Source organism: Trachinotus anak, unplaced genomic scaffold (assembly GCF_046630095.1).
Source record: "Trachinotus anak isolate AG129_WGS33_773 ecotype Australia unplaced genomic scaffold, CSIRO_AGI_Tana_v1 ptg000031l, whole genome shotgun sequence".
NCBI lineage: Eukaryota > Metazoa > Chordata > Actinopteri > Carangiformes > Carangidae > Trachinotus > Trachinotus anak.
The window spans coordinates 2,457,660-2,472,177 of NW_027273882.1; the positions used below are offsets into that span (position 1 = coordinate 2,457,660).

General features: G+C 39.5%; 1 protein-coding gene across 4 annotated transcripts in view; it reads right to left on the reverse strand.

Annotated features, from left to right (window-relative positions):
- The window catches only part of fam184ab (family with sequence similarity 184 member Ab), a 128,554-nt gene that overhangs the window by 1,014 nt on the left and 113,022 nt on the right, over window positions 1–14,518 (reverse strand). For 2 of the 4 annotated variants that reach the window (XM_071467906.1, XM_071467904.1), the window contains exons 20-22: window positions 9,581–9,698; window positions 8,054–8,158; window positions 6,014–6,270 (exon numbers count right to left, since the gene is read on the reverse strand). In XM_071467906.1, the coding sequence (XP_071324007.1) occupies window positions 6,014–6,270; window positions 8,054–8,158; window positions 9,581–9,698 (480 nt within the window). Of the gene's footprint in view, window positions 1–2; window positions 4,060–6,013; window positions 6,271–8,053; window positions 8,159–9,580; window positions 9,699–14,518 lie in introns of those variants that run through there. The other 2 variants (XM_071467907.1, XM_071467908.1) reach the window with 2 other exon arrangements.

A 14,518-nucleotide genomic window follows, 5' to 3' on the forward strand; every position in this document is an offset into this window, starting at 1 on the left:
AGGACGGGAAGCCGCCACAACGAAAAGAAAAACAAAATCAAAGACAAAAAAAAAAAGAAAAAAAAGTCAGGGAATAATCCACAGTTTCATTTCACATGTTTAGTCTTAATCACGCCTGAAAGATCAACAGGGACAGTGTCTGGCAGTAATTGTACTACACAATTTTGAGGTACCTGTACTTTACAAGAGCATTTTAATTTCATGCTGATTTATACTTCACTAGATTTCAAAGATAAATGTTTTACTTTTTACACCACTACATTTATTTGGCAGATATAGTTACTACTTACTTTATAGTGTAAGATTTTCACACAAAACCTACAATCTGACTCTGAAATGTGATGCAGTGTCCCTACATCTTATTTTCTTAAAATAATAAAGTTGAATATATTATTATATCCTAATATTCCAACCTATTATTCAGTGCAGATCCTCTTGTTGTAAGTGTTTTCTAAAACTAAGGCACTCAGCAAAGTAAACAGGCTGAATGTGGTATTTTTGCTGCACTGACAGCAAAAAAAAAAATTAGTTTGGCGATCTTTTATCCCCTCTGTGTGTTATGTGCTTTAACTTATAGAAGTACTAATGTTTTTCCATTTCAGACACAGTCCATTGTTTCTCTGTTACTGGCTACGGTCCCTCACCACAGCACATCTCCTCCTGTGCACCAGTGTTATTAAAGCAATGTGAATCAATACATAAAGCCAATCTGAGGGTTTTCAGGAATCTGAATGTGTAAACCACTAATCTGTCCACAGGGGGGCAGCAAAGTCATAGTCAGGACCCAGTGAGTCCCTGCTGTGTCCCAACTCCATACTATCAATCATCATGGCTGGATTGACCTGCTCGTAGCCTCTGGGGCAAAAAAAACCCCAAAAAAAAACACAAGCTGTTGTTGCCCCCCTGAAGTACAGTGCACAAACAAGCCAACCAGTGCTGCTTCACTGGAATAACACCAGGCCCCAGGTTTTCTGTCAGTTCCTTTCTGGTGCTTTGATGGAACTCAGCTTCACATATGAAAATGCTGATTTTAGAACTGGATTTTACAAAACAGGCTCACAAGATTTTATACTAACGCAGGGCCCAGCTGATGCTGTACTTAAGTAGGGCAAGTTCCCTTGACACACAGAGACACCAGGGTTTATGGGACCCCTGGAGGTCTGGGGTCCTGGGGTTGGTCTTGCCTGCTTGGTAATCCAGCCTTGCATACAACACACACATTGTTGATAATACGTTAATCATTATAATTAACTTCATTTTAAAGCTATTGTAGTCGAAAGTGGAAGAAACTAATTTACTGAAATGAAAAAAAAGACCTTTTAATAGCTTTCGTGGAGCTTTCAGTTTCACTTTGACCTTGAGATATGGTTAAAAGCTCCAAAGAAGACAATAAGTAGGCCTTTTGTTTTTGTTAAAGTACTGTCGTATGGAATATGGACACAGCTTTACATATGTTTGTTTGTTCATTTCGGACCAAGTATCACTAATCTAGTCTGGTACATCATGCACTGTATTAGCTCACATTATAACATGTAATTAGCCTTTAACAGTGTTTTACGGACGACAAAGAGACTCAGTATCAGTACGTGACACAGTATCCGTATTTTTTTAAGGGAAATGTGAATAAGTGAAATGTGTACAGTATGACGAGATGAAGCTGGAGCTTTTTCCTGAACCAACACGTTTCCTGAGAGAACGCTGAGGTTGAGCCTGTGCATCTATTAAAACAAACAACTATTGGAGCCACTGCTGCTTTTTTAATTGGCTACTTCCCAAACAAACAGTCCCATAGCCCCAGGGTAATGTTTAAATGCTGGGGGGTAATTTTTTTTTCTCTGTGCTTCAAGTAGTCAATGACTTCCCACAACGATTTCCTCATTTGTTCAGCCTGATAAATCATGTTTACACTGAACATGGTCCCAATTCAGACTCAAAGCAAAGCACCGTTTCTATAAAACATACACTGTAATATATACAGTACTTTACATACAGAATTTCTATACTACACAAACACTGCAGCATTTATTTACGATTAAATAAAAATATTGCACTTGCTCTTTATTAATATTTGTACTGTGAGCTGATTGATACATACAGATGTGCAGAAAGTGCAGATTTGGATTATTATCTGTGCACAAGACGTCAGTGTAAAACAACATTCTTCTAGTCACCTTATTGGTTGAGGGATCAGATCACAGATAACTTGAGTCACACTGTATCTAGGAGAATATCTACTCTGCTGCTTCATGCAACACAACATACAATACACTATGTTGGATGATAGAAGTCATTTAATTGTAAAAGTCTTTAGTGTTTACAGCTGTTTTATGCAGCCACGTTTTTGTTTTTTTTAATTTCAGGTAAGGAGCCACATATTTATCTTCACTTTATTGATGATTTTTAGCCAAACGTAACTCAATTCAATTTCTGATCAATTCACTGCACAAAACTGGCATCTCCACATAATCCACACTGATAATATTACACGTTTTTTTTTTTGGTTTTTTTTTTTTACTTTTAATGGCTTATTACAGTACAATATTTGAGTAGCAGCCAACATGATAACTAAGTTTTGGTAACAATACCAAAAACAAACACATATAAATATGTTTATTTATGTTATATTTAACAAAATTACTTAAAAGCATCAGTTCTAATTTTTCTCTTAAAAATTACTTATAATCTAAAATTAGGATAATTCTAATTTAGATAAGGGAATACTTGATAAAAGAGTAAACAAGCCTGGCCAAGTATTAAATGCCATCTTTAGATACCTGACTGTAATTTCTATAATTCAGTACAATCTACAGGTGAGTACAGGTCTACAGGTGACAGCACATACTGTACTGATCTGATTCACTGGAAAACAAATGACTGAGGGTTGGTTTGGGCAGAAATGTCCATGCCAGTAAAAGACATTGATCTCAGTTTACTATCTATTAGTGACCAGAACGAGTCTCTAGCTTTACCTCTACTCAGCACCATCACATCCTCTGTTTCCTCTCTTGTATTTATGTTGAATCACATTCCCATCAGTGCTAATAGCCCCAGTATCAACTAAACTGAGCCTTGTCATTAATGTCTGGATGTTTGTAGGCACATTAATATGCATCAAGATTCTAGTCTAATTAATTTTAATAAGATTTGTCATCTAATTAAAGCTTCCTCAAGGGTTTAAGCGATGAAGACTTTAAGTCCCAGTGTTTTCAGCGGGTCAGGTTTACAAACCGCTGATCAGTCAGCTGTTAGGAGCGGGGTTAGTGTCGGGGCAGAGCGATCAGTCTAACTGGAAATGTTTGTCAAGAACAAAGAGCGTGTAGGGAGGAGAGGGACGAACCATTTAATAGAGTCTGAAAACATTTCAAAGGAGATCTGTAATATCTGACCCCATACTGTCACCGCTTGGCTCTGTTGTCTGTGTGTGTGTGTGTTGCTGTAGCGCTCCTGCATTCCTGCCAATAGCACCGAGGTGTATTAATGTGTTTTTTTGTTTCTTCAGAAAACCTGGATCACCTTTAAGAACATTTGTATGTGTGTGGTGTGTGTGTAACAGCAAAAGGTGGCTCCCATGACAACAGAGGTTTGTCCCGAGCTTTTGCAAAGCAGCCATCCCATCTCATGACTTGTCTTTACAGAAACACCAGCGAAGCATGCAGCAGAACATGCACACACACACAGACACACACAGACACACACAGACACACACACACACACACACACACACACACACACACACACACACACAAACACTCACACATGCTATAAACCTAAGTAGCAATGCTTTAAAACACACTTCTCGGCATGCAAATACACACACTACATGTTGGATAAATTATCATCATATCAGTTCACATCACAGCGACCAATCAGAGAAGCATTTATTGGACCATAGAGTTTTCAAAATAAGACACCACCACACACAGAGAGGACTGTCTATGATAGCAAAAGACAATATCTACTTCATTAGAAAATCACTTGACAAAAGAGTTTATTTACTTGGTACAAAAATAATCCATCCCGTTTGGAGTTGAGGAGGTAAAGTGCAGCGTGTGCAACATGCTGGAATTCAGATGAGGATGAGGATGAAAAAATAAACAGAATCACAAAATGACACAATGCAACAACAAAAAGCTACGACACACATTCACAGCAAGTTGTGTAACTTCCTGTTCAGAAAAGGGAGACGGCATGCACACTGTTAACATGTTCAGACTGACGGACACACAACTGTGGAAAGGAAAGATAAAAAAATAAAAACATGCCCCTTTTGCATTCCAAGGCCATTCTTTGAAGCTCCACTCGCATATGGAAGTCTTGTGTTTTTGTTCAGGTTATAATGTTATTGTCTGAATATTCATTATTCCTATTGAAAGAGCTGTGATGCTCCTGATGTCTCCGAGGTTCAGCAGGAAAATGCAGTCGTGTCCTTTAATCCGAACTGAGGGTCAGTCACTGTTATATACAGTGTAAACCTCAGGACTATGTTTTAACTGACCATTCGCTTAATCCCTCCCCTGCAACTGTACCGTCACAGCTTTGCAATCACAAGCAGGCACAGCACCTGTCAAACATGGCTGGATTACCAGAGGGGCCCACAAGGTGCAGGGGCCCATAGGAACAGCAGGAGGTGTACCGCACCTTCATCGTCATGGTAACATTAATAAACTCAACCACGAGTCTGTGGAACGATCACAGTTTGGTTAGGTTTAGGAAAAGATGGCGGTTTGGGTTGAAATACTGTATGTACTTCCTTAAAGTCAGAGGACCTTCGTCGTCATGGTTACAGTATTAAACATGTGGTAAAGGTTCACGGATAAAACAAACTATTAACTATTGTTTTCACACGGGAAATGAAAAGCAAATAAAGAGCCATAGTTCATATGTAAAGAGTTTGGTTGGTGGTTTAATTTTGTTTCACCCAAACTAAAACGTGAAAAAGTGATAAATCCACTGTTTGCTCCAGTGTAAGCTGCAAACGTTAGCATGTCTCGCTAACTAGTTTGAGTTTTGGAGTTTATCATTTATCAACACATCAGTTCGTCCTCATCAGGTGTAGCCTTTTCTTTTTTCACATTAAAAGTGAAACTTGTTGGAAAAGAACAGTAACACATTTAACTCCCCTCTGACTTGCTTGTCAAAGTATGAAACCTAATTAAAGTTCAGCTGCTTGAACGAAACAAGTTTAATCTAACATTTGTTCTTATCATACTGTTAATATCAGAACTAAATAGCTCCTATCTAACTAATCATCGGTTGGAGAGAATACTAACTATTTGTCTGGGGCATTAGCATGATATTATAGATGTAGCCATCAAGTGCATTTTAAGACCCTTTCACAAAGTTCTTGTTTGAAAATGAAACATAAGTCAGTCACAGACATTTTCAACCAACTTTTCAACCAACTCAGGTGTTTGATTAATTAGCTAGCTACAGTAGCTACAGCTGATAAATTCTACTAGCGACAGTTGTGTTGTCATTACAGCCGGTAAAACTGGTGGTTATCAGCAAGAAATGAGAATCCTGCTTTTGTCAAACACTGTCTGAAATCATTAAAAAATTTTTATGACTTTTGATGGTAAAATCTGCCACTGTAATCACTGTAAGGTCTATAATGACGTGTGAGAATGTTAAGCTTGGCAGATGTTAACACCAGTTACTGGGAGTGAAGCTAATGGTCAGTTACAACACGTTGGAGCGTTTGAAAGTTTTTATTTTACACTCTGCAGCTCGTGATGACAATGATCTCATGCTCCTAATGGTTTGTGAAAGGGCAGGAAAGGATGGAAATGTAAAACATCAGTTATTGTTCCACTGACAAGTTTCTTAACAAAGCCAGAAACAACAGAGTTCTGCTGTTTTTATTATTTGAAAATACAGCTACAATCCAGGTTTGAGTAAAAGTGCTTTAACCTCGATAATCCACAGGATTTTCTAATTAAACAGAGGCCTGTGATTGGATGATTGATGCATGGATTGACCAGCTTGCTGCCCGTCGGGGCTGAAAAGGTCTCACCTCATGAATTTCTTGGGTTCGGTGGGAGGGGTCGGCGGGGGAAGAGGTTTGTTGGAGTTGAGCTCAAGGTGGTGGAGGGGGGAGTTGGGGATGGGCTCTAGACGGCTGAGCTGGGGTGGGGGCGGGGGTGGGGGCTGTGGGGGTTGCCCACTTCCTGTACCCACCACGCCCACGCCCATACCTGCTGCCTCCAGAGCCCTGAGATTAGGAGAGCTGCTGAATCTGCTGGCTGCTGTTTTCTCATTCTTTTTCTTTTGCTACACAGAAAAAAAAAGAAAAGGAGGGGCACGGGGGTCAAAAAGGGAACAAAAGGGAAGTTTAAAACTAATTAATAACAAAAGATCAGAAGAAATGGAGGGAAAAAAGGGCAAATGGAGTACAGGGAGAGCTCTAGAGGTCGTAACAGTCCAGCCGGAGAGAGACAGAAAAAGAGCAGCGTGCTAACTTGATCATATTCAAATGCTGATCGAAGCTGAGTGAATGATCATTCTGAAGACTGGCCTCACTCAGTCTCAGTCTTAAAGCACCAGTCGCTCTGAGCAGAATGGAAATTCAGATGAGAAGAGATGTGTCAAAGCAGTAAACATCTCACACTAACAAATGGCTTGGAAAGCAAAGGAAAGCTGGAGAGAAAGTCAGGAAGAACAATCGAGCTGGGTGGAAGAACCACTCGCACATTAACACACACGATAAATAAAATTCAGTGAACACACATCACATATACAGATATGTGGAAAAAACATGTAACAGCAAGAACAAAAGCACTGGGAGTTATAGGACCTGAGAGATGGTGTCAACAGTTATATACTGACCATGCAGTGGGAACATTCAACTCAGACACTGTTAGGAATGAAATCGTCATGTTATCCAGGTGCAGTGGGAGCTTTAAAGGCCCTGAATTATTATTTTTTTCCATCAGCTTCTTACTCTGAGTGATGAGATCCTGCATCAATGAACACACTGTTTTCTCACATTTACAACAGTCTTGGTTATTTCAACTGAGAGATTTCTGTATTTTTTGCTGTTTCGTGCGGGGCTCAGTTGGTACAATGTGAAGTTACATACTTTTATAGACCAATCATGATCTAGCAACATTTGAATCAAATTTTTACAACATTTTGATAGATTGTTTAATAATATACTTTTTTAAAAATGAGCTTTGTTGTTAATTTAATCATAAATATTTAATGTTTTTTATTTTTAAAAGTTTTCAGGGTCTTTAATCCATGTTGTGCTATTTTTTAATTTTTCATTTCAGTCAGCTACAGCTGTGTGTAGGACACAATAAATAAATAAATAAAAATAAATTTGCTGACTTCATATGGTCACTGAGTTTGAGTACTTGTTCTTATGCGTCAGTGCTGTATATTTGTACACTACAGGTCCTTCTCATCCAAGCTGAAGGACATTTCACCTCAACAAACATTAACAGTAAAAGTAAATGAGAATTTTGTGTTATATTCTAGCAGTGCCTTGAGTTTTAGATACAGTTTTAAAAAGTGACATATTTTTTAATTGCTGTAAACAAATGAAACTACTGCTCATCTTATACCAGTGATGCTGGTATAAGGAAATAAACACTGCATTTCAATTAATCTTCTATCGTCCCTGATGACCTTCGTTTTAATGAAAAGTATGAACCTGGTAAAACAGATTTTTTCCATCACCACAAATCTGAATGTTTTAGCCGTTTCTCACCAGAAAATCATAATCCTGTCTTTTGTAGAACAACTCGCTTGTGTATTGTCGTGGCATAAAATAGTGCATCAGATTTCCTGCTCAGTTCAGCGTTGGTAGAGGCTGATGATCGCCTCAAAATGGTCTCAGTTGGAGCAACATTTGAAAATCACAGTGGTCATGATTTATGGTTGTTACAGTGCAACAGAATTCCTTTTCAGTACCGATTATCCTTCGATCGACCAGCACTGATGGATATGAAATGAGATGGAGTGGATATCATCTTTGCTATGTAGTAAAATAAAGCGACAGGCTCATCAGAGTGCCCCTGTGTGTGGTGTGCTACAGGATATCCGGGCCTACCTTGATGAGCGGGTTGATAACTCCTACGTTAGGACTGGCGTTGAACACTTTGTTGAAGTTGGTCTCCCTGTTGACGAGTTCCAGCTGGTAGAACTTCTTATCGTCCTGGAGGAGAAAATCATGTTAGCTGACAGCCAGAGAGGCTGTGGAAGTCTCAAGAGACTGACAATCACACATTTAATGAGTTCTGTCTGCTCACTTTTTAGAGGCACACACACACTTGGCGCTGCAGTTTTATGCCGTTGCTTCAAACCAATCATTTGAACCATTATAACTGTCCTCTTGGTCCCAATTCTTCTTCTTCTTCAAGTTCCTCTCAGTTTACTCTGCTTTTTTTCCCCCTCAAAACAACAACAGACCGTTGACCTCAGACACAAGCTCATGACTCAACCTCAATGGCAACAGCTCTACAGCGTGACAAATGTAAGCTGATTTATAAAGTCACCTCTACAGTGTGATTAGTGCAGTGAAACACTGGCAGCCTTGTGTTATTGTCAGCTGTGTCCCTGACAAACCCAATGAAAGGCACAGTGTTAATGAGCTGAAGCATATTGGATCTTAAACTGTCCGAAAGACAGCCAGGAAGGCTGGATGTGAAAAGTTGATGTGAAATGATAAAACAGTCTTAAAATAAAGCTTCAAATAAGTAAGAATTACAAACATGACTTTCTGCTGTCCTTCACCATTTCAGTAATCCATACAACTCTTTTGACGCTAGCATTCAAAAGCCCTGAAAACCAGTATGAAAATAAATTTAGCCTGTTTCAAAGTTTATCCTTTGGACAAGTTGAAGGTCAGGTAGACCAGTAACTGCAGTGTAATCACCTCCAGTTTATTTAGTTTATAATTTATTTAGAATATTTTTGGTCAGTACAGGTGTCGCCTCTGAGTGTTTCCCATCATGTCTCTGAGGTAGAGATGATTCAGCAAACACCTTTAACAAAAGTGGAATTCCTCAGGGCTGCATCCTGGGTCCTGACTCGTTCTCATTAGCATCTTTTCTTCAGGGCAAATTAATTGAAAAAATTCACTGACAAAATGATTTTTGTGAGTTTCAACTGGTTACTCCAGTAAAACTGATCTGTTGATAAACCTTTTGCAATCAACCTAGAGGTGGTTTTTAATTCTGATGAAAATTTTAAAAGACAAATTAAGCTTTTTGTCCAATCCTATTTGTAGCGTTTTAGAAAACATGTCTTTTGTGGACCTGGACACAGTCACTCATGCTTCTGCTTCTTTACATTTATACATCACTAGCTCTCACACACACCTCTCACATCAGACCATGACCAGTTTGGAACACACTCTCTTGAAAATCTGGCTGATTTGGGGAAACACACTCTGAGCAACCATTTGGTTTTGGGGGGGATACAAAACACAACAATAACTTGCACCTACTTAATTTTGAGAAAAACTAAACTATCTTGTGCAAAAAAACAAACAGGAGCTCAAGCATTTTTCTTTTCATCCTTAATACTGTACATAGTTTCTCTTGGCTTAGGTATTACCTCTTTAGCAGCAACCTACCACCAGTTTCTTGACCAGAGATTCTCTCTCAGAGACCATGTCCTTCAGCTCTGCGATGAGCTGCAGATCTTCATGTCGACTTTCCCTGTTCCTGAACTTCTCCTCTGTTCCTTCCAGCCTGTATGACGACACACAAAAACACAGAAGGTTAATATTCGGCACAAAGGTGCATTACTCCAAGCCTCCTCCTGAGGAGACACACTGAGGTGTTGAAATGGGACCAGGTTGTGCAGTTTCATCACTGTCAAATGTGTGTATATGCAAATCAGTTAAACACAGACAAAGGGCAGGAATTACAGCGAGGTAAACTCATTAGGTCTTGCACTTGATAGTGTGTATACGAGACGGAAGCATGTGTGAGTTATGAGAATTAAATGCCTGTACTGCAAAAACGCAAAGAGATGAGTGATTCATAGGCTTTCCTTTTTCATTAGCTTGTGATCAATAAAACAGTAATTGTCTCCCGTCCCCTCCCCTGCCTTCTCCTCTTCTCATTACAAAAACTATTAAAAGGTTGTAATCTGAAATCAAAAGCAGAGCTATGCAGGTCTTCCGGAGGTTGTTTTGCTCCTGTGAGTTATGAGAACTTTCAAAAACGTTATAATGGATTTTTGTTATTTTCCGACCTTTAGAGAAATCACCACTTGTGTAAAACCTCTGAGTCATTTCACATCCGGTGACATTTTTCCTGATGCAACACATGCTAAAGATCGCTGAGCACAATGAAATATTCTTCAAGCGAAAAACCATAAATGACTCATTTTTTTTTAAATTGCCATACAATGAAACAAAAAGCCTAAAAGCCAAAGCCAAAAAGGAAAGGTTTTTCTCTGATTCAGAAATAAAAAGTGTTACCATTATATAAGATGTGATATAAACCACCAGTTGCTCCCTACTTCGTTTCACATCACTGACTTAAACTTAAAGTGTTTTTTTTTTTTTTGGGATGTGTGTTTGTAGGGAAAATGACCTGCATGTTTAACTGTGTGTCTGTTTTAGCAATACCTTACGTGACAGTGAGCTAAACAGCCTTTCACTTCCCACACGGCCACAGTACAAGACACTGAAGGGTATCTTTGTGACATTTATGCCACAGCATGAAATCACACTTTCTTAAAGGCAGAGTTCCAGAGCAGCTTGTCTTCCTGATAAACCGCGGTCTCTCCAAGGAATGTCCACTTCTGTACGGGGGCAGCCGCTGAAGCTCTGCTCGGAGATACTGATACATACTGATCTGCAGTTTCATCAGATATACTGTCTGCGGCTCTGCTGGTGCTTCTGTGTCCTTCTGATAGCCGATTCATCGTGTTCCTCCTGTTTGTCAAACATTTTCTGCAACTAAAGCTTCAGAGTCTTTTTGCCTGCTCGGGCTGTATTGTTGTTTGACAAAAACTGATGATATATAACAAAGAAAACAGAACATTTTTGCTTAAATTATGGCAGCTATGCTACAGTTTATGTGCTATAATTATTTCACTATATAAAGCAGAATTATCAGAGTTTTTTGGCTGCTCTGGTGTGTCTGTGTTTGACAAGAAAAAACTGAGAGGGGAAGATGTTGACTTTAATTATGTGAGCTATGATTACTTTCAATTGCCAGTTTAATAGGTACACCCAACTAAAGCTAATGCGGTCTAATACAACAGTCCTGCAATAAATCCTCTCTTCATGGAGGTTATAATGTCCAGAAACTGTTTCTGAGGGGTGTAATTCAACTGTATGGTCATTTTGGAGGATGTAGTTTAGTGCTGTTACAGTGTATTGTGTTTCTATTATTTATAGCAATGACGGTAGACTAAATAATACAAACACCTCTCCGTACAGTGTAATACAGTTCAGAAGCACCACAAATTAGTGGTAGGATTTATTGCATGATTGCTGTATTAGCCTGTATTAGCTGTTGATAACCTGACAACTGAGTGTATGTGGAATAATAATTAATATTTAACCAGTTAGAAAGTGTTAACTGATAAATTTGGCCACTTTGGGGCAGCACTGAAAATCACACATTAGTTTCAGTATTATGGCCTTGTAAATCTGATATAGCAGATGTTAGCTAACAGTGGCCTATTTACAAATGAAGCAGACACAAAGCAGTTAGCATTTATGTTCACCATCTAGTTGCTAACTTTAGCCCCTTTTACAGAGAGATCCTGAAAAGAAGACCGGTTGTTTCACTGCCTTGGCTGGTTTACACAAAACCGAACAAAGCTGGCATAATGCTGCCACAGGCTAGTGCAGCTCTAATGCTACTCATTATGTATGAGTGTATGGTTTGAGTTAAGCTGCGATGTAAGAGTGGGGTTTTCTCCACACCAGAAAGGTAAGTGCCTGTAAGTAATGTGCTTTAATCTAACTGTCTCTAACAGTCACTTCAGCCAAGAAGCTCAATCATACAACAGCAGGAAAAACCGGGGAGCTCACTTCTTCAGTAAACATATATCTTCTCCGGTGGAGGAAACCTGTTCCCTCTGAGGCTGGTAGGGAGTTTGTGATCTGATCCAAATATTCAGAAGGTATTTTTCTGCTGAATGTAGAATATGTTGTTCTAGTGGGTATAGTCCTAAAGCCTAAGAACACTTCCCCATGTGGTCTCAGACTGTTGGACCCCACTGTTTATATATGCAGTGTATTTATCTTCATAGTAGCTGGTTGAGCTGTAGCTGAATTTCCTCTGGGGAGGAGCTTGCTGAAGCCAAATGCTTAGTATCCAACAATTTCACGCCTGACTGCCGCAACATCAGCAACCCTTCACTAAGCAGGAAGTGCCTCTGTCACAATCAGCTGGAGCGCCAGTGACACATGAAAGGGAAGCGAGTTCAGGGTCACCTGTGGCATCTGTCTTATTGTTGGGTTTGTTCCAGATCACGTGCACAGAGAATTCCCAGAGGTTGGACAGATGTGCCTGCTGTTGCTCGGCTTATATGCAAGACATCAAAACGATTTTCTTCAGCACAACCTGAAGGCGGGAAAATTCACATTTACAGTCACTTGAATGGGAAAGTAGGTCTGAGTGTGCACTGAATGGGTAAGCTGATAAGATACTGCTGCTCCAAATGTCAGTCGTAAAACTTCATTTTTTGGTGAAGGTGGTGTCTGTGATAAGGGGATAACCTTGAGCCTTATAATTGGACACCACAGTGTTGGAATCTAATACTAAAAACTGACAATGAGTGATGATGAGGAGGAAGAGTTGGGTCAGTGCTTGTGTTATCTTCACCACCGTCTGGTCAAGTCATTTTCTCTCATAGCTGCTGCAGCTGTAGCAAACTCAGTGCATGACGTTTGTTTTTATCACAACAATGACTCCAAACCTTAACGAACACTAACCCTAACAGTGAAGGTACCCTGAGTGGTCGGCGTTGCTGCAGGCTGTTGCTATCCACCTCCTCTAACCTCATTAAGCAGCCAGTGCATTGTAGCTTGAATTGGAAGAATATGACAGGGTGAATATACTGAGTTTACATAAGAACACAATAGACATTATTTAAAGGTCTGGTCCGGAAAATTAAACCTTGAATCTGATGCTGCACTGAGACCATTCTAGTTATTTGATATGTCTGTTCACTGTTGGTGAGGAAGTGTATAATTAAAGGAACTCAGACACCAGTAAAAGTAGCTCCTACATCAGCGCCTGTCAAAGCTGCCGTTGTCTTTACACTGGAAACAACGGAGGCAGAGGCGGCAACCACTCACTGTCTGACAGTACCTTAATGCTAATTCAGACATGACGATTACCAAACAATAAACAGTGATTACACAAACCTAACCATCACTTAAAGTGACTACAAACAGACATCAAACAAGCAGCTAAGGATTATTTTCATTAGTGATTAATCTGCCAGTGTATCGAGGATAGAGTTATCAAAGACACAACGGTGAAAGACAAAAAGATGACTAGAAAAAAAAAGTTGCAAAAGGTCACATTACGAGGCTTGGAGACTGCGCATCCCATAATAACAACATCACACAATGTAAACTAGAACTTCCTGTCTGTATAAAGGCTATAAAAGCAACACTGTGTTATCTGCACCTTCCAGGGACAGCTACATCTGTCTACGGGCTGTGTGATTTGTGTTTGTAGCGCTGTATTTTACTCTCAAGAGATTCCCACAAAACAAAACACCAGGAGGAGGGATATTCAGTCTCATAACCTTCTCACAGAGTTTCTGCTCCTTCACTGTCATGGTGAGTTTCATCTGCAGGTGTTTCAGGTTCTGTCCTTCCGTCCAGTGAGTCTTGTTTAATTTTGCATTTTTTTCACTCGTGACATTTAACTGAAACGTAGTAGAAAGCAAAAGCACTGTTGCTATGGTTACCTGCAGTTTAATATACTTCATGTACTGATTTGACGGCCGTTGTTAGTGTTGACTTTAATTATGTTTCAGCAGTCCAGATATATGATTTCAACACGTACAAGCTGGATCGTTGCTGATGTGACTACAGATGTGACTACAAGTTGCGACTCTAGTTGTCATGACGACTAAAACACAAACAAACACAAACTGTAACCCACAGACGAGCTGTCTAACTCCCAAAGGACTGACAGGACAAAATATTTAAATATTCATGAAGCCTGAATGGTGAGTGGCTGTTCAGGGAGAGGGACTTGTCATGAAGGAGACGAGGCTGTCATCGCCATGGTGATTAATGAGGTGGAAAGAGACTGGTGGTTAATACAGATCTGTGTTTTAGTTAATTAGGCGAGACGATCATCTCTGGGGAAAATGCTTCTTTAGTGGGTAAAGTTAAGAAACTGCCAGAAAATAAAAACTGCTACGCATTAATAGTAAATTTATAAATAACAAATAACAAAGAAAGAAAACTACATACTGTTTGACAACATCACTTCACATTACTGCACTGTACTTCCTACTTTAATTTAGCCACTCGCATACTGGGCAAAGGTGCTTTCATGATTTTGTCTTTTATTCTTGG